At 39.3% G+C, this 24383-nt stretch overlaps 2 protein-coding genes across 12 annotated transcripts in view; one reads left to right on the top strand and one right to left on the bottom strand.

Moving 5' to 3' along the window:
- IGSF10 (immunoglobulin superfamily member 10) overlaps positions 1–2875 on the top strand; it is a 25331-nt gene extending 22456 nt beyond the window's left edge. For both annotated transcript variants that reach the window (XM_037008249.2, XM_073232207.1), the window contains one exon: positions 463–2875. In XM_037008249.2, coding sequence (XP_036864144.2) covers positions 463–2371 — 1909 coding nt within the window. In that variant the 3' untranslated portion in view covers positions 2372–2875. The remainder of the gene's footprint in view (positions 1–462) is intronic.
- Positions 2415–24383, bottom strand: part of MED12L (mediator complex subunit 12L) — a 317585-nt gene continuing 295616 nt past the window's right edge. For 9 of the 10 annotated variants that reach the window (XM_037008243.2, XM_037008239.2, XM_037008238.2 and 6 more), the window contains 6 exons: positions 22670–22759; positions 20828–21057; positions 19067–19223; positions 16232–16309; positions 7046–7127; positions 2415–6348 (listed from right to left, as the gene is read on the bottom strand). In XM_037008243.2, the coding sequence (XP_036864138.1) occupies positions 6296–6348; positions 7046–7127; positions 16232–16309; positions 19067–19223; positions 20828–21057; positions 22670–22759 (690 nt within the window). In that variant the 3' untranslated portion in view covers positions 2415–6295. The remainder of the gene's footprint in view (positions 6349–7045; positions 7128–16231; positions 16310–19066; positions 19224–20827; positions 21058–22669; positions 22760–24383) is intronic. The other variant, XR_005058495.2, reaches the window with a different exon arrangement.

Below are 24383 nucleotides of genomic sequence, written 5' to 3' on the forward strand. Positions count from 1 at the left end.
ATCTTCTAAACCAGTAACTGTTGTTAATATCTCTAATAAGTATAATGCCGTCTTTTCTGATCAAGAATGTAAGTTGTTCTTGACTGACATATCACAAAATGATCACTTGACATATAAAATGGTCAAGGTCACGTGCCTAGGAACCTACTATTTCTACCATTCTCCGAACCATTATGATTTTTTAAAAAAATCACCATGTAAAAGAAATTCACTTGAAATCCACCTGAGAAATAGCTATTTACAATTAAATTTTACCCATGATACCTATTCAGTTAGGTAATTTCATCTTTTTCAGCAAATGGCTTAGATAACAGTAAACAAGCTAGTGCCCAGTTTAATTTCTTAAACTATTCATTAAATAGTTTAAGAAAATGTCCAAAAAGCTAATGCTATATAAATTAAGGACTGCTTCCCGCCCCTTGCTGAGAGCTGCACACTCAACTTCATCTCTTCTCTCCTTAGAATGGGCAGCCGGATCCATGTCTACCCAAATGGATCCCTGTTTATTGGATCAATAACAGAAAAAGATGGCGGTGACTACTTGTGTGTGGCAAGAAACAAGCTGGGAGATGATCTGATACTGATGCATGTCAGTCTAAGACTGAAACCTGCCAAAATTGACCACAAGCAACATTTTAAAAAGCAAGTGTTTCATGGAAAAGATTTCCAAGTTGATTGCAAGGCTTCTGGCTCACCAATACCTGAGATATCCTGGAGTTTGCCTGATGGAACTGTGATAAACAATGCAATGCAAGCGGATGACAGTGGCCACAGGACCAGGAGGTATACCCTTTTTGACAACGGAACCCTATACTTCAACAAAGTTGGGATAGCAGAGGAAGGAGATTATACTTGCCATGCCCAGAACACTCTAGGGAAGGATGAAATGAAGGTCCACCTAACGGTAGTAACAGCTGCCCCACGGATTAGGCAGGGTTACAAGACCAACTCAAGAATCAAGGCTGGAGACACAGCAGTCCTTGACTGTGAGGTCATTGGCAAACCCAGACCAAAAATATTTTGGCTGCTGCCTTCCAGGGACATGATTTCATTCTCTAAGGATAGGTACACTTTTCATGCCAATGGGTCTTTGTCCATCAGCAAAGTGAAACTGCTTGATTCCGGAGAGTATGTGTGCGTGGCCCGGAATCCCAGTGGGGATGACACAAAAATGTACAAACTGGACATTGTCTCCCAACCTCCATTAATCAATGGTCTATATACAAACAAAACGGTCATTAAAGCCACCGCTGTGAGGCATTCCAAAAGACTCTTTGACTGCCGAGCTGAGGGATCGCCGTCTCCCCAAATCATGTGGATCATGCCAGACAATATTTTCCTCACAGCCCCATACTATGGAAGCAGAATCACGGTCTATGGGAATGGAACCTTGGAAATTAGGAATGTGAGGCTTTCAGATTCAGCTGATTTTATCTGTGTGGCTCGGAATGAAGGAGGAGAGAGTGTGCTGGTGGTACAGTTAGAAGTGCTGGAAATGCTGAGAAGACCAACATTCAGATATCCATTCAATGAAAAAGTAGTTGCCCAGATTGGAAAGCCCACAGTACTGAATTGCTCTGTTGACGGAAATCCGCCACCTGAAATGATCTGGATTTTGCCAAATGGCACACAATTTCCCAATGAACCACAAAATTCTCAGTACTTGATAGCAAGCAATGGTTCTTTTATCATTTACAAAACAACTCGGGGTGATGCAGGAAAGTATCGGTGTGCTGCCAGAAATAAAGTTGGCTATATTGAGAAACTAATTGTACTAGGAATTGGCCAGAAGCCAGTTATTCTTACTTATGCAGTAGGAATAGTTTACTGTATCAGTGGAGACTCTCTTTCACTGCACTGTGTGTCTGATGGAAGCCCTAAGCCAAATATCAGATGGACTGTACCTAGTGGTTATGTAATAGATAGGCCCCAAAGTAACGGAAAATATACATTGCATGAAAATGGCACCTTAGTCATCAAAGAAGCAACAGCTTACGACAGGGGAAACTATATTTGTAAGGCTCAAAATAGTGTTGGCCATGCACTGATCACTGTGCCAGTAATGGTTGTAGCCTACCCTCCCCGTATTACAAATCGCCCGCCCAGGAGCATCCTCACGAGAACAGGAGCGGTCATTCAGCTCCAGTGTGTGGCCCTGGGAGTCCCCAAGCCAGAAATCACATGGGAGATGCCTGACCACTCCCTGCTGTCAAGGGCATATAAAGGGAGGGCCCATGACATTGAGCCTCCGCACCCACAAGGTACCCTAGTCATTCAGAATCCACAAACCTCAGATTCTGGAGTGTACAAATGCACAGCAAAGAATCCGCTGGGTAGTGATTATGCAACAACTCATATTCAAGTAATCTGACATGAAATAAAATTAGTTGAACAAAGCCAACATCTGGACAGAGTTTATTTTTTGGAAGTTTAATCAAAGGCAGCCATAGGCATGTAAATGAATGAGTACATTTACAATATTAAATTTATAATGGACATGCAAAAAAAAAAAGATTTGTGAATAATGCATTATGAACTGATACTGATTTCTTTAATGGTTCTCAAAACAAACTTTTAACTTAAGGCACTTTTATTTTGCCAAGAGATAACAATGTACATTAAAAAGAACTTTCCACCGTAAAATAAGAAATGGTCAATGTACCTGAATTCTTCATTAAAGAATGGACTTTTTTCTTTCACTACCAGTTGCCTAGTGTCCACCTTCTATCAAAGTTACAAGCATGTCACTAAGAACAGAGACAATGGAAAGTATTAAATTTGCAGTCTCGATGTAAATTTATCATTTTGATGTATAAATATTTGTGTGGTTGGTTTTTAAGTATTTTATTAAACCCTAGAGAAAGTAAGAACTGAACTGTTTTGATTATGAGTCACATTTTGTGCATACTGAGCATTGTCATTGATGGGGAATACAAAAATGTCTTAGTAACTGCATTTAAAAATAAATGCAGGCTAACTTTTCCATATGTAAAAAAAAATTAACAACTGCACATACTAAAATGTGAAAAGGGAGTTGATTATACCTTTGTCCAAATAAACCCATTAAAAAGGTTTAAAAATACAATGAAACTTCTTTAAAACTTCAAAATCTAGCTTGGTTAAGCCTGGTTTGGAGCTGTTTATAAGAAAAATTTTCCAAGGAGGAACCATTGCTTTATGAACATTTTATTTCATTAAGTGGTAATCCTTTAGGGGACTGGAAAATGTTTGGGAAAATCCAGATAATGCACATAATAAAGTTTCATTGTACTTAAAATTTGATCAGCCCTACACAAAATGCTTTTTTTGTGTATTTATATTGCATGCTTAATTCAAGCTGCATCAATTTGGGGGATACACGATTCATTCTTTCTAATTCTAGAGGCTGGGATTTCCCAGAGAAATTTCTCCAACATCTTTTCAATTATTTACCTGTTATATAAGGATTATATAGGAGCCTTAGTAAGTGAGAAAGAAAAAGAAAATGCCCTAGGGTCTTGCTCAGATATCAGCACATAAAACTGAGAGCCATATTGGCCCCTGCCGATCACTTGAGACTGAGGGAGCTCACTTCATGGTGTTTTCAGCGCACCAACTTTCAGCAGGCACCACTTTAAGAGATGACCGAGTTGCTGCTGTCGCTGATGTTGGTGCCCTGTGGCCACAAGAGGCCAAAGGACACTCATTCTCACAGTGATGCCCTACTTCCGGGCCAAGAGGAGTAAATCAAATGACAAATGCAGCCCTACTAGAAAGGAGCTTGCAGGGTAAAGAGGTATCCCCTAAGGGTTTCTTAGTCCAACTGCATCTGAGTCCAGAGTCTTATGGGGAAAGGGGGTCTCCATCTGATCTTAATTTCCTCTGTATCTCGCCAAGTAAATTGCCAGGTTCTGCCAAAGGCTAGGGCTTTCCCTTGTGATCATTTTAATGCAAATTAATGCATCAGCTAGAAAAGAAAAATGAGACCTCTCAGGATATAGGACTGAGTGGGAGGTTAAGACTAGATGAAAATTTCCAATTGCTCTATAATGCGAAGGGGAAAACCAGTCCCAGGTTTTCCCTCAACTTTCAATAGACTCTTTATATTATAGGGCCTTACCATGACTTAGCTTCCTCACCTAAAAAAAAAAGAGAAAACAACAAAAAAGGTATACTCACAGCTTTCATGTGCAAAGTGATTAATAAATTAATTCCACTAACTTCTGCAAAATATAAAGTGCATACAAATGCTATGCAATTATAACACTCATTCTTGAAACAGTATTACTGCTATTTGCAATATTGAATTATAAAAATATATGGTTCAAACTAAAAACTGGCATTTTAAATGCCATTAATTCTTGAAAGGAAAGAAAACAACAATCAGGACAGAACATGACTTACTCACTAGGCACAACATTCACATTTCGGTCATTTTGCCAAGGCAGTCATTACATGGATATATTATTTTGAAGAAAAATAACTTCATGAACTCTAGGTATGGTTCTTGAAAGGAAAAAAAACCAAAAAACCCTGATATACAAAATCAGCTGAAATGTAAAGATTCGTCTTCTGAAAGCAGATAGAATTTGTTAATTTAGTGAAAAGAAATGGTCTTTAATGTTTTGGCAAAGTCTTTTCCAGCCCTGAGTAAACACGAAATGAGCAGGCTGGAATGAAAGAGTTTCACAGTGTACAAAGCAGTTCACATGGATGCTGCCACAGGAAAGTAAGCAGACATGGATTTGAGGTCGTTTGCATTGCGTCAAACTTTGCAATGAGTAACTCACCTAGGAAGATATAAATTATTTATATAATGACTTGCAAAAGAAATCTAAAGTCATACCAGCTACATTTTTTTAAAAAGTAGTTCTACATGGTTTGCTCATTACAAACAAATCTATTCACAGTATGCTTGACTATATTACATGTAAAATCATATGGCAGAAGAAAAAATGAATTAACACAGAACATGGGAAAATATCCCCCACATGTTTTAAAATGCCCTGCAAATTTCACATTCAAAATTTTATACATCTAAATCTAAAAAAATATTATATGGAATACTCTTAAGTTACACAAACTGATAATAATTTACTGTTTTTTACTCTAATAGGAGCAAATTGCCACATACCGAACAAAGTTAAAATAGTTACTATTTCTTTATAATAAATTTGATGTATAATTTACTTTACTTGTGCTTTTTGCACCAATTTATAAATACAGTATATGCAATACACAACTGAGACTGACACCGTTAATAATTAAATTCAAAATAGCAAATACTTACCATACAAAATAAACAGCAAATACATCTTTTATGAAAACCAGAACCTTCTGGACTTAAGGGGCCAGATTCTCTGGAAACCATGTCAAATTTGAGCACTGTGGAATCTCAGGCTAGCTGTGAGATTTTTTTTCTCAAGTTGGCATAGGGTTCAGGAGAACAAAACTGGACAGTCATTTTTGCCAAATCTGGCAATGAATAATTGGAACAATTCCACTGTGGTTCATTTGAGCCTTTAGAATTTACATGTTGTACCTTCACAAAGACTCTGGTGAATGATCTTGCCACTGAAAACAAATCTGAGTACAGCTACTCCTAGGAGGCTTCCATGTATCTTAGTGTGACTCCCCTAGAAGCCTTGGCGGAAGTTCTTGGTCTAAGAAGTTAAAGTCCTTATTAGCAACAATCTGTTTCAGCACCTTTTGACCACAACAAAAGCAAAGAAAAATCCTACATAAATAAGAACAAAGTTTATAAAGTGCTTATGAAATTACAGATATTTCAAATTAGAGCAATGCAAATAAATGTCCATGTTACCATCAAAGGTGAATGCAGAATAAAGGGGTCACTTTCCTGTCAAGATCTGACATGCCTTTTGAATCAGTAGTTTGGTCCGGCACAGTTTGCCAAAAAAAAAAAAGAGAAAAAGAAAAACACCCACACACTTCATCATGAATGAATACATAAATATTTTAAATCTATCATAATTCATTTTTTCTGTAACAGTGAGATTCCAAAAAAAAAGCACCAATTTTCAAAAGGTCTGCTACTAAACTCTTCCTGGAGTAGGCCTGCCTGATCCATACTTTTAAACCTATTTTGAAGTTGAATGCAACAACCAAAACACCAAACCACACCTCCTCCTGTTTTTTTTAAAAACATCTTTTTAGGAAATCTAGCATAAAACGTAGAGAAATTTCAAAGAAATTAAAGAATAAAGGGACATTTCTAAAGTTGACTAATGCATTGAATTTGAGTTCCTATTTCTCAGTGCAAACACAAAACTGCATGTCTTGTCCTCTTCCAGGTTCAGAAGTGTGATGGATGCCCATAGGGAGTCACTCCTTGCTGTGGCTGGTTACCTAATGAGAAAAGTAAATTCAAATAAAATCGCAGATGCAAAATGATGCCACAGATAGATGATACCCTCTTGTCACTGCTCAGTACCAGCCTCAGGAATGGGGGAACACACTGGCCAGGGAGTACAATGCTAGACGGGAGACCAGAGTGGCAGGTCTAACAACCACAGCTGAATTTATTCTGCAGCAGGGCCAGCCTACATCAGAGTTCCACACCTGCCAGCACAAGGCCTTGGGATAACAGTAATTGGCCCATCTGAACCAAGAAACAACTCAGTACCAACATACACATGAAAGGATTCTCAGCTTCATAAAACACTGAAAGTCCCCAAAAGTTTTATGAAAGCACATCAGAGATTCTACTTCAGCAGTGATATTCTAATAGTTGAGAGAGATGTAGCTTGATACTAGATCTCTGAGCTGTTATCAGCAAGGGGAGGGTAGTGCACTGGAGAGAGCAGTCCGTCCCCAAATCGGTGCACCCGCGGGCCTTGGCCACTCGTAGCGATGGCTGCCTCCGGCCACGGGGCTTCCCGGAGGGGACGGACACCCCCAAGCTCAGATGAAAGCAGCAGAAGACATATCACCGAACTCAAAAAGTCTGGGGCCTTTCCAGCAAAAGTAACTATTCAACCCAACGCCGAACCAAAACAGAACAGAGACACCAGCCGTAAAATGCGCGTGGCGCTGCCTTACTCACTGGACAGCTGCTTCTGGAGTTGCCGCACCAGCGCGGCCGTCTGCTGCTGTTGCTGGGTCTGCTGCAGGCCTGGTCGGGGGACCTGTGGGGGAAAGAGGGGCGGGGGGTGGGGGCACGTCAGCCCGTGGCGCCCCCTGCGAGCAGATGCTGCGCCTCCCGTGGGTCGGTACCGCTCGGACACTTGCAGACAGAGGCATCGCTTCCGTGCCCGTCAGCCCCTGTCCACACCCTGGCATGCACCTGGGCCCCAGTGGAAGAGCCTCATCCATTCAAACCCGACTCTCCCAGGGGTCACTTAGTATTTACTTGAGGAGGCCTGCTAAAGGAGTCCACACCCGAGCAATGGCCTCCTGGTGCAGATATTCTCACCACCTTACCCGTCCCCAGTTGGCTAGTTAGTATCATATTATAAACGATTTTCACTGGCAAAAACGAAAAGCTCCCTGGCTGGAGGATTTGTTCAGACACCACAGGCCTGCCTTGCATGAGTGGAGAACGAGGATCTGCGGGGGAAGCGTGGGGCCCTAGGTCTAGGACCCAGGTCAGTTGGGGCTGAGCTCTCACTGGAGAGGGGAGATCAACAAAGCCCTCTCACAGCGTGATGTCTCCAGGGCATAGCTGGGGCGAGCCTGGGGAGTACCAAGGGCGCCAAAACTTCCAGGGGCACTCCCTTCCGGGCCGTGCAAGTGCAGGATTGGTAGGAAACACCAGGGCGAAAGCACAATAGGAGGGCATAGGAGCCCTCCTTCCATCTTAATCACAATCCAGTACTATCCTTAACTGGAAAGAATGGCTTCCAAATATTTTGAATATTTGGAAATAATTAACAGATTCTAAACAGTTGGATGCAAACATGTGTGATCTTATCATTGGATTAACAAATTGAGGCACACTGTGCATATTTAACACTCATTCAACAAATATTCAGATGTCTTTCATGTTCACTTAAACTGTTCAAAATAGTGTGATCTTATCATTGGATTAACAAATTGAGGCACACTGTGCATATTTAACACTCATTCAACAAATATTTAGATGACTTCTTTCATGTTCGCTTAAACTCCGCTCAAAATAGAGTAATTCAGGGAATGAAATGTTGCAGGGACCTCAGATTCTGTATTTGGAGGAGCCTAGCAGTAACTAGGTACTGGGAAGCTTCCGCCTGTGGGTGTGGATGTGCACATGTTGGAAAATGGTGGGTGGTCTGATGGGTGGCCTTAAAAGATATCCCTGGGGGGCTCCAAGACTCCACAGTGGGTATCTACAAGGTCAACACCATTTTCATAGTAATACTAAGACATCATTTGCTTTGTTCACTGTTTTCATGAATGTACAATGCAGTTTTCCAGAGGCTATATAATAGGTTATGCTGCAACAAACAGAATGTCTTCTATTACCTCAGACATTACAGAAATTTTCAAATACGTAAAACAATGTCATTCTTCTCATTAACTTTTTATTTAAAAAAAAATATTATTTATAAAAATGTTATTTCTGGTTAATGTACAATGAGTTTAGAGTACTGTGGATAAAATGAAGGTTCCTGTGGCCAGGATTCTTACCTGGCCCTGGTTGGCTAGCTCACTACACACGTGTGGGCAATATGTCATTATTGACTCTATATAAAGAGCTCTGCCCAATGCTCTGGGCTGCAAGGCTCTAGGAGAGCAGAGACTGGAGTGGTGGCAGCACCAAGGACAGAGAAGGAGATGGAGATGTCTGGCTGTGCGGGCAGAGAGGCCCAGAGGCAGAGACCGGCTTGCTGCATGCAGACTCGCTCTGAGTGGATGGGATTCTAGTGATTGACCTGCCACAGTGGGAATAAAGTTGGGTATAACCCTTTCACCCAGGAACATTCTATTGTCATTTCTTTGGTCACATTGAGTCCATACTGAACATGCCTGGGGCTGAAACCCATTGGCAAGACAAATACAGTACTAAGTATTGTTATTTCTGTTTTAATTTCTAATACAGTAAATATTGTTAGACTCACAAAAGCTCTTTGGGTCTGCAGTAATTTTTGAATTTGAAGGGCTTCTGAGGCCAAAATATTCGAGACCAGCTTCCTTATGCTGACCAGGAGGAAGTGGTGTGATAGACCTACAGACCTGCAGAGCTCTCAACTGGAGTGTTTTCCCACATCGGTTTTTCTCAAGGTCACTCTGATACTAATCTTAACTTGCTTTCACCTGTACATGAATGTGAGCAGACAGGAGACCCCACCTGCAAGTTCCCTGGACCCTGGAGCATTTACCACCATGGAAAGAGAGGATGTCACCAAGTTCCTGCAGAAATTTCCCTGTCGAGCATTTCACATCAAGTCACTGAACTCTTGCAAAACACTAGACCCTGTGTGTGGCTGCAGAAGCATAAGACCATGGGGGAAATTCAGTCACTCTCCTAGGTTCCTCTCAGACTTCCTGAATTAGAATTTCTAAGGCAAAATGCTGGAAACTGCATATTTAAATGGTTCCTCTGGGTGATCTGATGCTTGGCCAGATTTTGGAATCAACCCTGTATTGGATTTGGAACTTCTAATTTACCAAAAGAGGTCAGTCAATAAAAGGGTCAACTGAAGTTTACAAAACATCCTAAAAATCACGATCTGTATGTTTCACCTTCCCTGCTTAAATGTGATAAATGAAGAGGGAAAAGTATCTCTGAACTATCCATGCAACAGGTGGTCATGGCTTCTCTGAGCTCTGTGCCTTTGCAGACGTCAACCCTTCCTCCTGGAATACCCTTCCTTCCCACATCATCCTACCCTATATGTGCTGAAAAATCTACTCATCTTTCAACCATCTTAAGACATTTGAAAAGTGAATCACTGCTCTTGTATCCTCGGTACTATGTAGATGCCTTTTTATTACACACAGTGTAACATGACAACTGCTTCTCTAATATTCTGGACTCTGAGTGGCTTGGCAGGAGCTGTGCCGTGCTCCCGCTGCAACCGTACAGCAGAGCACAGAGCTCAACAACGTCAGTCAAGTGTAACTAGCCAACTTGATGCAGCTGCTCTCTGTAAACAGGTTCTCTGCTGAATTAAAAAAAATATTTAAACATGTATTATTGTGTATTCTCACTATTCCCTATACCCTTATTTTGACAACACACATTTATTCAAGAATAATAAATCTGCTCAATCATTACTAAGGCAAAAATGCATCACTAAGTTGTAACTTCTATTTAAATAAATGTAATGGAATCTTTGTCATCTCAGACAAGCTGACTCCATTGGACTCCCGTCCCAGCAGCAGGGGCCAACTCACCACCATCAGCAGCAGGTGGATTCAGTCACCAGAGGGCCTTTACAGGTGGCCTATGGCTTACCTGCTGAACTGTTTTCCTTCACTTAATGGATAATGTGCACATTGTTCTCCTTCACTGTGATGACATTCAGCAAATGAGCCATTTAACTACACTTATTCCAAACCGGGTGCTTTTGGGGGTTCTAGGGACATCAGAATGAATAAAATACAGGCCCTGCCTCCTGACAGCTGGGTCCTGAAACCTAGGACCACACAGTCAGTGAGCAAAAGACAGAGCACCAAGGCAACATTAACCTTAAGCCTGCACTACTAACATCTGACAGAGTCCATGGAGAGTTCTGGGTTCCTGGGAGGAATGGGTACCAGCTCCCGCAGAATGGACCGTGGCACTGCCGGGCCCTCACTGAGTTCTGGGACAGCCATGCCCAGCCACCCCCACCTGCGGGGCAGCCTGCTCAGAGGACCAGAAACCAATGGACTTCAGGGCATTTCATATGTATTTATTATGCAAGATAATTACTAACTTGTATGCAGCCATTTGAAACAAAATCTGTAGTCTATCAGTTAAAAAAAAAATTCAGACATATCTGTCCTATTACCAGAAATCTCCAGAGAATCCCTTCCCCATTCTCCTCCTTGTATAAATTACTTCTCCTTTCTCTTCAAAAAGGAAACAAAAATTCTAAATTCATGCAAAGGAAGGTGACAGTGTCCAATAAGGTTCACTGGACATACTTTCTTCCATCTGTAAGGGAGAATAATAGTATCTGGCTCGTTCTGAATTTCAGAGACATTTGGAAAAATTTCTCAATTCCTCTGAATAGAACACTCAAATTTTTGGAGGATGACTAGACACCAATTTCACATGTGATCTTTGACTAAAAGTTAATTCAATTGTTTAGGTAAAAATCACTGTCATTATGCATATTTTTATAAGGCATTCAATATGATACTGACACGGTGATCAGTCAAATTAAAAAGCCAGCATTTTAAAGCTCTCTATTAGCATGTTTTAAGGTCAACCACCTAGGACACCCTGAGTTTAAGATGAAAAGAAATGACACAGCAGGACTGTGTAAACATGATTTTCTTAAAAGCTGCAAGTGGCTTTAAAGAAAAGATCATGGTTGTATTTAGTTAGGAGTTAATTTAATCATTGCAAGTCATACGCTTCAAAACTACTGTTCAAGTCAAGAACAGTAATTTAGGCCAAATCTAGAAGCCAAATATAAGTTTCCAGCAAGGACATCCTGTCTTCCTTTCCAGATGCTCTTCTTTTCACAGAAGCAAATGACTTAAGTAAGCAAATGAGAACACAGGCATTGATGTTAATTAAGCTGACACCAGGTTTACTTTGTAAGCATGGGCTTTTCTGTACTGTTCTTGCTCTTTTGACATAAAAGCTGTTTTTTGATGATACTTTTTGAGAAAGAACCAATTTCTCTTCTAAGTTAGTTTTGACTCGTACATACACTTTTTATAGCACTAACCAACCTATTTATGTGGGTGTTGGCAATCACTGTCCCTCATGCACCAGCTACTGTCAGTAATGGAACAGACCCACAAGGGAATAATAAAAGAAGCAGCCAATCAAATCCTACAGCCTTTCAGGGTCCACAGCATCCAACTTTCTTCTGCTCTCAAGCTTCCCAACATCTCATACTCTTCTTGAATTATGTTCCTTCCCCCAAAAATGCATGCTGGCGTCCTAACCCTCAGTGCCTCAGAATGCAGCCTCATTTGGAAATAAGGTCTTTGCAGAGGGGATCAGGTAAAAAAGGGATCATTCGGATAGGACCTTATCCAGTATGACTGGAGCCCTTATAAAAAAGGGAAATGTGCACACATACACTAGCACAGTGAAAGTGTCATGAGAGCAATGAAAAGGTGAAGACAGAGATTAGGGTGACATTTCTACTAGACAAAGAATGCCAATGACTGCCAGCAAAACCACCACAAGTGAGGGAGAGAGAGGTCTGCAGGTTTTCACCTCACAGTCCTCAGAAGGAACCACCCTGCCTACACCTTGATCTTGGGAGTTCCAGCATCCAGAACCATGAGGCAATACAGTTCTGTCCTTTCAGCTGCCCAGTTGTGATCCTTTGTTTTGGCAGCCCTAGCAGCTAACACAGCCTCTCTAGGGCTTCTCCTGCTTTCCATACGCAGTGCAGCCACACCACAGTACCTTCTGAGTCTGGCCGTGTGGTGGCAGAGAGCATGCTTGACACTCCAGGGGTGTGCCCCAGAACCTGGCAGAATGCTGGCCGCTACTGTACATGGTGAAAAAGCACTTGTCAAACTGACTTGCAATTATCACCAGAGAGTGGCAGGGCAAGTTATGGGAAGGGTGGTGGCTCTGTTACCACTACCACTTCTCCTCCAAAACTGCATGAATCAGAACTCGGAATGAGTCAGAGCTGGCTATTCTTCAGCAGCCAGCTTACTGCACCACCCTCAACAGAGAAGGAAAGAAAGAAAGAAAGACAACTTTGGCCAGTAATGAAACTGGATCTGCTGGAGATGTTTACAATAAATATAAATACATATATTTATAATGCACATAATAATTCTTAGGGGGACTAATAATAAAAGGAATAATGCCAAAAGATAAAAAAGAAACGTAAAATTTTTCTAAATATTGTTGAGGCGTTGTGCTATTACTCTCCTGAGGATATGTAATTAGAGATAACCTTTTATACTTTTATTTTCTTCTATTGTGAGAGGACCACAAAAGAGGAATAGAATATATACCAAAATATCCTGAGCAACACTATTTTTAAAATTGGAAGCAATCTAAATGTTCAACAGTAGGTGGGGTTGTTAAGCAAATAATACCAATATAACTGACTTCACAGGGTTTTTTAAAACTAATATGTGGACTTATTAATAAACTTAAAAGTATAAGCAAGTATGCTAAATAAAAGTATGCTTTCATAAAGAAATATAATAATGAAAAAAATCCAACATCATTGATCATCCTTATAACTTCTAATTCTGAAATTATCTGAAATCTTTCACTCTTATTAAATGATAAACTTCCTAGCCCATCCTAAGACTTACAACCTCTATAATATTTCTGCCCTTGTATAAATAATTACTGCTTAGATTACAATGTATAGTGCTCTAAATATCAAAATAAGACAGTGGTCTTCTCAAGAGAGCTTTTGAAAGACTTTTACTTAAAAAATGCAAGGGGGACTGGAAAAAGCCTACTGAGGCTTATATATTAAGATTGCTGTAACAGAGTTTTTGTGTCTCTGGAATTACTTTCCTATGAAATGATTAGGAAAAATCATGTGCCCTGTTTTGACTAACCTCAATCCCTGGATTGGAAGTATTTCAAGCTAGTGAGTAAAATACAACCTACTGCATTTTAAAAATGTCAGTAATTGTAAAAAAAGTCAAACTGAATAAAGTTCATGTTATTTATACAACTACTTAAATATTTATGAAACTATTAGATGAGGCCAAATTCCCTTGTGTTAGATCCTCTTTAATTCTAGTAGAACATGACACAGTATCTCCTCTCAATTCTGCATCCTCTGCTTCAAATTATAGTTAAGTTTAGACAGTTTTCACCCCAGCCCTATAAACTTAACTTTGTATTAGAATTAACTGTTTATTTTTTATACTACCCAAATAATGTTACAGTTCAGGCATTTGATATTAATAATCCTTCTTCCTGTGTTTATGTAGCATGTTTCTCTGAGAATAAAGCTTAGCATTTTATATTATTTACTACATGTTACATTATAAGCCAACTAAAATAATGTTTAATAATAGGTGGATAAAAGGGCCAAAGAAAAAGATTAATGGAGATATTGTTAATGTCTGCTTAATGGCAGATGTCAATTCAATTAAAGTTTTTTGTTGAAATAATGAACTATGTTATAAGGTCATGTGCCCACAAATTAAAGTAGGCATTTTTGAAAAGTAAAACTCACAGTCATAGGATGGCAACTATGTATCTGTGTAATTAAATATATAGATTTTAAATATATAGAAAAATATACATAAATATAAATAAATACATAGGTTTAATGTATATATGGCAAGATTTTCTTGTTACTTGTGAGCCACATATATAGGCATATTTCATATATGACATTTATTTACATATATGAACCAAATGCTAAAAAAGAGCTAAAAATGTGGGATACCATATGGTTATATATGCCAAAGTAATTGAAATAGTCCTATATTCAATGTGTGTTCTTTTGTTACAGCATTACCTAACCCCTTTCTTATTAGTGATGACTAAAGAAGTTATAGCTCTAAAATTAATGGGTTCCTTATAATGGTTAATCAAATACTCATTACGAATTTGCAATTAAATCTTTGAAAAGATGTAATTATATTTTGTTTTTTCCCCAGTTCTTTACATAACTCTCTGTTACTAACATGAGCATTACAACATGAGTACTCTTTGCTTTAAATCAGGCAGGAGGAAAGGCTGAAGAATTTCCAGATCAACATCACATACTCCAAACATTCAACATGACATAATTTGCAGACACGGTATCACTTCTTTCTTGGCTAACTGTCAAAGTACTACCATAATGTTTTGCTGTATACAGTTTTTAAGCTTTTTTACTGACTGATATACTAATGGGCACTGTGGAATGTGAATTTTTAAATTGGCAAATTTAATCTGGTTGATGTCATATACAACCATCAGGAAGGCTTTAAACTCATCCCAGGAGTGGCACATTTTAAAATGAGCCAATCAAATGTTAAGTTTCATATTTAAAACGTAACTTAAACAGAGACAGATAGCCAAACAGGGAAGAAGGGAAAGCTGGAAAGCTCTTCCTTAAAATGGAAATAGCAGCTAAAGCTAAATCTATGATGAAGAAGAATTTCCTTAAAGGTGGAGATCAAGTCAGCCAAGGCAGAAGCTTAAAAAATCCACTTGAGATGTCCTGTTTCAGCAACTCCCACTATCAGTCTTATTTGGACATTGCCAGTCCTTTACCACTTAACTTTACTTTGATTCCTCCTAATGTACTACAACTTTCTTTCTTTACTGTAAGTTCCAAAACCATCCATCTTTTAAATCCTGCTCTGACAAGAGTCTACACCAGGGTCTCCCAAAGTGTGGGACATGCGTGCTAAGCCAGCTCGGCTTAGGTAGTACTTACACACACAACTAGTGTTGCTGAGCTACCTTCAGAGTATTTATTTTTACAGATATTTCCAATAGGTGCCAAGTAATGGGGCCATTGATGGTAGAGATAAAAGTATTTCTTTTTAGAACACATTTAAGTAAATAGAAAAAGAGGCAATTAAAAGAAACATAGTAAGTAAATAATAAAGCAGGGATATGGCACCTGGCAAAAGTAAAGGTGTTGTAAATTACTGAGGTTCAGAAAACACTGATGTTGTGCATATAACATTTCAAAATTTGATCTACAAAGCTAGGTAAGTGAATGTGAATTATATAATAATAAGTTACATGACAATGAATTCCATAAAAATTCTTCCAGAAAATGCTAACTGGTTAAAATCAGAGTTTCTTTTACTTTAAAGATAATATTTTAGACAGCACTCCTGTCTTTTTGAGATTTTATAAAAATACAAAGTAAGACAATCTTCTAAACATATATAGTAAATTTTCATTTTAACATTATTTAGGAAAAAACTCAGTATTAAATATGTTAGTCTGTGGAAAAGTCTGAAAAAATCTGAAGAGGAAAATTATATAACTTACTGAATCCCAAATATTTATTTATGCCTTGCTATGAAAACAAATATACCGGCTATGCCACCACCACAATCCTCCTCTGATAAAGTTCTTTGGAAAAACTGCTGGGGTGTATTTAGGCCACTTCAATTCTTAACAATCTTAAGGGATGTGAAAAATACATCTGCCTCTAAAGAACACCATGTTTGGTTCTCAACTACCAAGCCTTACCAAAGGCTGCTGGGGCTGCATCGCCTGGAGGCCAAGGGTCTGACTCTGGGGCTGTGAGGACTGCTGGGGCTGCTGCATCTGGGAAGAAAGAAAAAGGACTGCAATTATGCACCTAAATGTAGGGGTTAGTATCATTCCAATCTCCAACCACCTTATACCTTTTATCTCATTATTTTGTTGTAACAAAAATGACACACACCTGCCTTCTCCATCTTTGCCTTGCCAGACATTGTACATTTTTCAGTGCCAAGACCCACCTGCATTGCTCATAAAGCCCGCTCCTTGTGAAGCCTACTCCAACCCCGAGGATCTCTTCCTGTAGCTCAGGTTTTACCGTCAGCCCTACCCTCTGCTGTCTGCGGACACCTTTTGTACTTAGTTATTTTAACTCTTTTCGTGGTTTCTGCTCTTCTACATACTTTATCCTATCTTATACTACCAAATTAGATAAGGACTGCCAAGTAGTTACTTTTTCATGCCCTATGACATCTGGAGGAACTCGTGAAGATTAGATTTTTTTTTTTAAAGGAAGATGTGGACTTTTTAAAAAAGAAGGTGGTGGGGGAAGGAAGAAGAGTAGTTCTTAAAGATCAGATTTTTTTTTTAAAGGACGATGTATATGTGAGAGGTTCTGACATAAATTTCATAAATTTCTAGCTTAAAAACATAAACTGTGTCAGTTGGCTCAAATAAAGAGCTCTTGAAAAACCTTCTAAATCACAGAAGAAATACTGACTGGACATGCACTGGGTGGGGCACAGAAGAGAGAAGAATATTAATAGGTGGTTTGTCTCAATAACCTTTGGAGTTTCCTCTACCTAAACACTTCATCTTGACGATGACAGCACCAGACTTCTTATCCTTTGCATTTTGCTACTTGGCTTGCATAATAACCCCCAGATTATTTGTCTACTTTAAGGCAAGGTAATTAAAAGCTACTGCCAGCTGGTATTTCTCACTAAGTGGCAATGCTCGTGGAAATGGGATCCTAGCAGAGGGTCTGGGCTGCATCATTTGCAACATGAACAATGCAAGTTGGACCAGAAACACAGTGATTGCAGAATGAACCCAATTCTCTTTTTGCCTCTCTGTGAAGTCTTTCAAAAAAAAATCAACCCAACTTCATAAATTAATTTGTTCCTTTATAGAGGTAGTAAATCAGCAGAAAATGAATAAATGTAATCCTGATGGAGAAGGCAAATGAGTTTTCCTCACCTCCAGGAAATGAGTTGGTGATGAAAAAATTACTAGAAGGGCATATTATGCTAATTAGGACAAAAAGTACACATTAACCAATACAGAAATGTTTTCAAAATGTGCAGCCCTGAAATACACCAGTGTAAGACAGGCAGCCGGAAATAAACAAATAATGTATAACTTTTCTCATAAGTTTAGAAATGAGAAATTTTAAAACAAAAGGAGACATAAATATCAGCCCTTAAAAGTTCTGAAACGAATCCTCATAACACAGAGTTCATCCTCAGAACTCATAATCGTATTAATGGTGATATTAACAGTGGCATTACTAGACCAGCACTTTACTTCCATTTTGTTATTGAATTCTCACTTTGCATTTAAGGAGTGGGTATAATTACTTCCATTCTACCTATGACAAAATTCACAATTAGGGTTTTGTTTGTTTTTTTAAGCACACTGGAGATCCTTAGGAGTGGGACCGGCCACACTCCCCCAATTACTGTGTGTTATCAATTTTCTGATACAACTTTATTCACATTTTAACAGGCAAAAATTGGGACACAACTAACAGCATCTTATAACTAATGGCATCTTGTAATTGTAAAGTCCAGTTCTACTGAGGATCTGTGTTGCCTTCTGCCTGTCAGCTGGAGGCATTGACAACCAGATTTTTGGATTACGCTGAATTCAGACCTCAAACCCACTTTGTGGTTCAGATTCTTCGGGGCTATTTTTCCTTTCCTCCATCCAGTGCCAGGTATGATACATGCAAGTTCCTTTGCTGTTGTCTGCATGACAGGTTTATTTCTCAGTGGCCTCAGACCTAGCGTATAGCTCATGGGTATCCCAGCTCTACTAGACTCTCCCTTTCTGGTGCTGTTTCTTTTTCTTCTTAGTAACATAAAATGACAGTGTGTCTCAAGACAGACTGATGCTAAGATTAGAGTCCACTGTACAGACACATCCCACAATCCTCAATCTAATAACATAGGACAAGCTTGCTAATAATGAAGACAAATGGAACAGGTGTACCTAACAGCTTGTATTTCCTAAATGAGGAAGTTAAAAGCAAAAATGCGTCAAGGGGAGAAATGCTTTACCTAGGCAACTTAAATACTTACATCAAATAGGTGAAGGCTAGCTCTGCAGATCTACCAGGGACAAGATGAAATACCCCACCTGCTACAACTCCCATCTTCACAGCTGTATCAGACCAGAGGTTCTACAGGAACAAATTTTGAATTACAGACCCTAGAAGGCTAGGAATCTGATGAAACCTCTGGACAGCTCGATTTTAGCTTTTTCTTTAAACACATATACGACATATGGCTTTCAAATGGCATGGCTGGGTAAGCTGAGGCTCACACTATGAAGATAAAGGCATCCAGTTACCCTCCCAAACCTTTGTGAAAAGGGAAGGACACCTGGCAAAATGCACTCTCTTGCCTGTGACCTGGCGGACGCACACAGAAGGGATGACCCTTCCCACGTTGGAACTAAATAACACCAGCTACAGTTTGGCTCCTACTGTCAAACATTCATGGTTCCTTGAAATGTGGCAATTAAAGTCTGAAGTACCTGTTAGTTCCTATGATGCTGAGGACCTGGGACACATGGCCCTCACTCCCAGCCCCGTACCTGGAGGAGCCTCTGCTGCTGTCGAACCGGCGGCTGTCTGGGCCTCATTGGGTCCTGGGGCAGCGGCACAGGAGGAAGGTTTGGATGTGCAGAAGTCAGCACTGCTTCAATTCCTGCCCCCACCAGAGGACTCTGCTGAAGGGCCTGATGATTCAGTCTGGTAAAGAATAACATGACTTGCTTTCAGGCCTAAGGGTTCTATCAAATTTGTAATCAGTACCACTGGGATGTTATACACACTCACAAAGAAATGACCATGGTAGACAATGGCTTGTACAATTCACATGCAGTAAAAGCTAGGGGTTAAAATAATCTAGATTCTCAGGGATAGATGGGATCACATAACAAGGGACAGCAAACATGCTTACTACTTCAGGTAAAATTGCAGTCATGTATAAATTACTTTTAAAAAATGTTTTAACGGTTTTTAATAATAAGTGACATTAATGGAACATTTACTCTGGAACAGGCACTGTAGTAAGTCTGAAATGTGTTATATCTCATTTACTCCCCACAGCAGCCCTTTGAAGTTAGTAGTTTTGGTATCATTTTAAAAATGAGAAAACACAAAACTAGAGAAGTAACTCACCAAAATTACTCAGACAGCAAATGGCAAAGATAGGATTTAAACCCAGAATTGCTGGGCTCTGAAGTTCAAGTTCGTAGGCAATATGCTAGGCTGTCACTTACTAGAAGAATAATATAGTGCAGGTTGTACAAATTTATCTTCCCAAATGTGCTTGCACTGGCTTTGCTAACTTTCTATACACTGACCATGTGGAGTTGGTGTGTAGCCACTGATGGTGATACATGGGGGCTAAGTTGCTGTCCACTACAGAACAAATTTTGCAAGAAATTAGTTTCTTCTAGAGAAATGCTACCCAGCAGGACTTTGTACGATGACTGAAATATCCTCCATCTGTGTTGCCCAATAAAATAGCCACTGGCCACCAGGACCATCTACAAAATTTCTGGGTCTCAGTGCAAAACAAAAATGCAGGGCTCCCTGAATAAAAATTGGTAATAATTTCAAGAGGGTGACAGGAAGGGCATTAAATTAAAGGGGCCTTCTAAACACAGTGTCCTGTGGGACTGTACAGGTCACACACACCAACTAGCTCTGATAGCTGCAGGTGGCTACTGAACACTTAAAATGTGACTAGGGTGTCTGAGGAACTAAAATTGTCATTTGAGTTTAATAGGCCACAGGTGGGCTAGCTGGCTGCTATAGTGGACTGTATAGTTATATACTCTATCTACAGGGCCCAATTAAAGCAGGAACTGAAAAGGAGTTTTTCATGATCCTGTTTTGCCAACCATCCACGAAGTGGTACCATGCATAAAGCACACTGCAATCATGGGCTCTATGGCTCTGGTCAACCTGCTCTAGTACGGCATTGCTAACAATAATCAACAATTTTTTATCTTAGACACTTAGTCAAAAAAGCTTTTTAAAAGAGATGAAAAGAAAGAATACTGGGGCTAACATAGTGGTGTCATTAAAAAATGTTACACACATGCTATGGGAGATAAAAGTCAAACTAAAAGGGCCTTGAATCAAATAAACAAATAGAGCACTGCTTATTTTGAACCTCTCTCTGAAGCTACTAAAAATGAGATGAGAGAATGCAAATTAAATGAAAATATGCAAGCTCATAAAAACAATTATAAAGCACCATGCCTATCAGAAGCTATCAAAAGCATAACAAAGACAAGAATTTGAGTGTCAACTATCACAATCACTATTTTTAAATGTATCACCTCTGAGAGCCAGTCAAAGGCTGCAGGTACGGTGACGTCTGCTGCTGAACATAGCCGCTTGGCAGTTGCTGCATCTGTCTGAGTCTTTCCATCAGCACTGGGTTGGAATGTGCAGCCGGATAGGTTCTGGAGTTATAGCTGGGAGACAGGACCACACTGCCAGCCTGCTGCTGCGGGCTTTGCTGCAATGGCATCTGTGTTCCATACATCGTATAACCCTGGGGCATAGCCTGTGGCACACACAAGGAATTAAGTCAGTGTTTCAATTTACCATCAGCTTTCCTATCACTAAGATATATGGGGCAAACACAGATATGGGGCAGCTCCCTGAAGTTTACTGTTCTAAAGCCTCTTGTAACACAAAATATGAGGACTATGCTGGAGGCAGAGGCTAACTAGAAAGCTGTAGAATGAACTAGTTGTTATCACAATTCACCAGAATTGTCAATTAAAAAAGAAATTCTCATTTGGTTACAAGATCAGTGTTAAGATCACTGCTTATTTTGAGGGAAGGTTGGGCATGTTTCTGTATAGAAATAATCAGGCGAGCATTTATATTTTTGTGCACAGATGACATCAATGTTCAACAGATTTCAGCATCATTAATATCGTTTCCAAAATTGGTCAGAAAAGCTACCCATGCTCACTGTAAATTAAAATAATGGAGTACGCTGATATGTGACTACACCTCCTTGGATCTAATGAATTTGCCTGTATTAACTAACCAGTTATAAAGAAAAAAAAATTACTATCTTAAGCAAAGAGTAAGGGTATAATTGGCAACTTGCTGGACTACAGCCCTTTGTCAGCACTCTCACAGTAATATGAATGCTTCATTTGTCTATTCAATATTAATACATGCAGGCCTGTTTCTCTAAATCTTGACACCTCATGTAAATGAAACATCTGGGGTTCTGCTGGATCACTACCATGTATGGTTCACAAGAAAGAGGACTGTTCTTCAAATCCTCAACACACCTCATTATAAGGTAGTTTAAAGGCTCTGACTTGGAAGACAGAGTAAGTATTATGAACTTCCAGCAGGGAGTGTGCATGGATCCACTGTAGGGCTCAATGTCTATGAAAGCCAATCTTGGTTTTCCAGCTGTGGACACAATATGACTTATCAGCCCCAACTAGCAGTCTTGCCAACCTCCTTCAGGCCCCTGATTTATGAGAGTGATTGAGTAAAAGTATGTGGATGTAAAAATTACAAAATTACTAGAAAAATAGCTCAAGAGTTGCATTACATTAAGGCAAGTCCATCATTTGTTGAGCAGCTCCTGTGTATCTGGTGCTATACTGGTTCTATAGGTTTTCAGATCCTCACAGTGTTCATCTCTATTTTACAGAGGAAACCAAGACTCAGAGTAACTTGCAAGGTCAGTTACACAGCTAGTTAAGTCACCAGGAATTGTGCTAAGGTCTGATTCCAGGATGAATTAACTTCTTCTTCTACAATGATTCCTCTGCAATGCTATCTTTTAATATGGTAAATTCAATACTGACTTACATCATTATACATCATAACATAAAATAAATACTCTGGGACTGTTAAGCATTTCCTTATCTACCATTATCATTAAGGGTGTTTGAGTTTCCTTATGGTTTTAATTCAAGAATTTCCTAAAATGTTTTATGCTCTTTAAATCGGTCAATCCTGAGACTTGTTCAACAATCACTGGTAATACTCTTAACAAAAGGTCGATTATAATCTATAAGCAGAAGTAGTAATGAAGTTCTAGACCCCATAAGGGAATTGGTCATCTATTTATTTGGTTTCTCCCTTCAAATAAAGAACATTAAAAATCCCAGCAGCATGTACAAAGCAAACGTGAGTACCTGTGCCTGCTGTAGCCCTGGATACTGGGGAAGCTGAGGGGACGGCCGGGCTTGTGCAGCGAAGAGAGCAGCCTGGTCCCCTGGCTGGCTCTGGAAAACAAAAGCCGAGGCGAATTCTTGATCATGACAACAAGGACTTGGTTTGAGCTCCTGGCTAATAACCCAAATAACCTATAAGATCAAATCTCACTACGTGGTTAGACTTGCAGATTTCCAAACTTCATTAAGTATGACTTCCTGCCAATTTCCTATGTGCGTAGAAACTGTTGAAACTTATAATTTCTTCCAAGAAGACTGCAGATGTCCCCCAAAGGTAACACAGACATAGTACAAGCAAAGACAATCAATGCTCTACCTATCAGAGAGCTCTGAGACAGCTTTCTTGTACACTTGAGGGTACAAATGCCCCTCCAGAGTGAAAGGCATGAGTCTCTAAGTGAAATCTGAAACCACAGAGTTGTACCATCCTGTGCCCACAACAGAAAAAGAATATATAGAATATACAAATGCCGTATACAAATCTCATGACTTTTTAATAAATTTTCTTCATAGTGACCTAAACACTGTCCATCTAGGAATGTATTCAGGGGAAGATAAATTTGTCATCTTCAATGACTCTAATCATCAATTAGAATAAAATCAATGAAAATTTATAGTAAGTTAAGCAGAAATTCCAACTGACTACAACGTAATAAACCCAATGAACATCTGTTCACCAGTCTCAAATTACTACATGTTTTGGCCTTAGGAAAATATACTCGTAAAAGCATCTGTGTATTTTATGTTTTTGTGGCAGAAACTATTTGATGGAAGCTTCAAGTAATAACCATGGAAAGAGGTCTAGCTTCTGACCTTCCCTAGGTTTTTTCAGGATTTACTAATTATAAAGAATGGGGTTTATTCTAGAATATTTTATTACTGTTTTATAGAATAGATGTCCTCATTTTTTTAGAAGTGCTATATTATAGTTATATAACACCCTTTATGTGCTTGGAAAGTAGTGTAGATATTTGTAATAGGGAGAAAGGGATGAACATTTAGCTTAAGAGGAAGAACACCAACAACTATTAAACATCTATTATATATGAGACACTGGGCTTCTTGTTTGTACTCCTATTTTCTCACAAGAACTCTGCAGGGACAGAGCATCATCTTTATTTTCTTCAGACAGGGAAAGCCAGTCTCAAAGAGATTAAGCAGTTTAGCAAGTTTACCCATTTAAACCTGGCAGAGCCATTACCTGAACTAAGTGAGTCTCCAAAGCCTAGGGTTCTTTCCATTATGACAGGATATGTTCTATATGAGTTAAGGATAAAATACTTAAATGATCATTTTGGTGTTCACTCTTTAGGGACATACAGCCTCTTAAACTCACTCTAGTAAGAAACCAAAAAGAGACTTATTATTAAGACTGTCAATGAGATATTGAAACCAAGTGCATAAATCTTATAGTAAAATTCTTTCTCTGATCCTGACATAATCACTTTCGGGTATTAGGAAACTTCAGCCTTTCCTAAGGTGACTATCTACCCACACATGGACCAAACATGAATTTCTCAGAGAAGCTACTGTGATGTCTGTACACAACACCTTCAACAAGAATCTAAATTTCTATCTTAGGGTACAATGAAAATACCCTCAGTCCTCAGCTGATTAATCTAAGTGCAATCAGACTTCTCTTTGCTTGGGTCTAAGGAAAACAGTCCAACTCCTT

Source organism: Manis javanica, chromosome 3 (genome assembly GCF_040802235.1).
Source record: "Manis javanica isolate MJ-LG chromosome 3, MJ_LKY, whole genome shotgun sequence".
Taxonomy (NCBI): domain Eukaryota; kingdom Metazoa; phylum Chordata; class Mammalia; order Pholidota; family Manidae; genus Manis; species Manis javanica.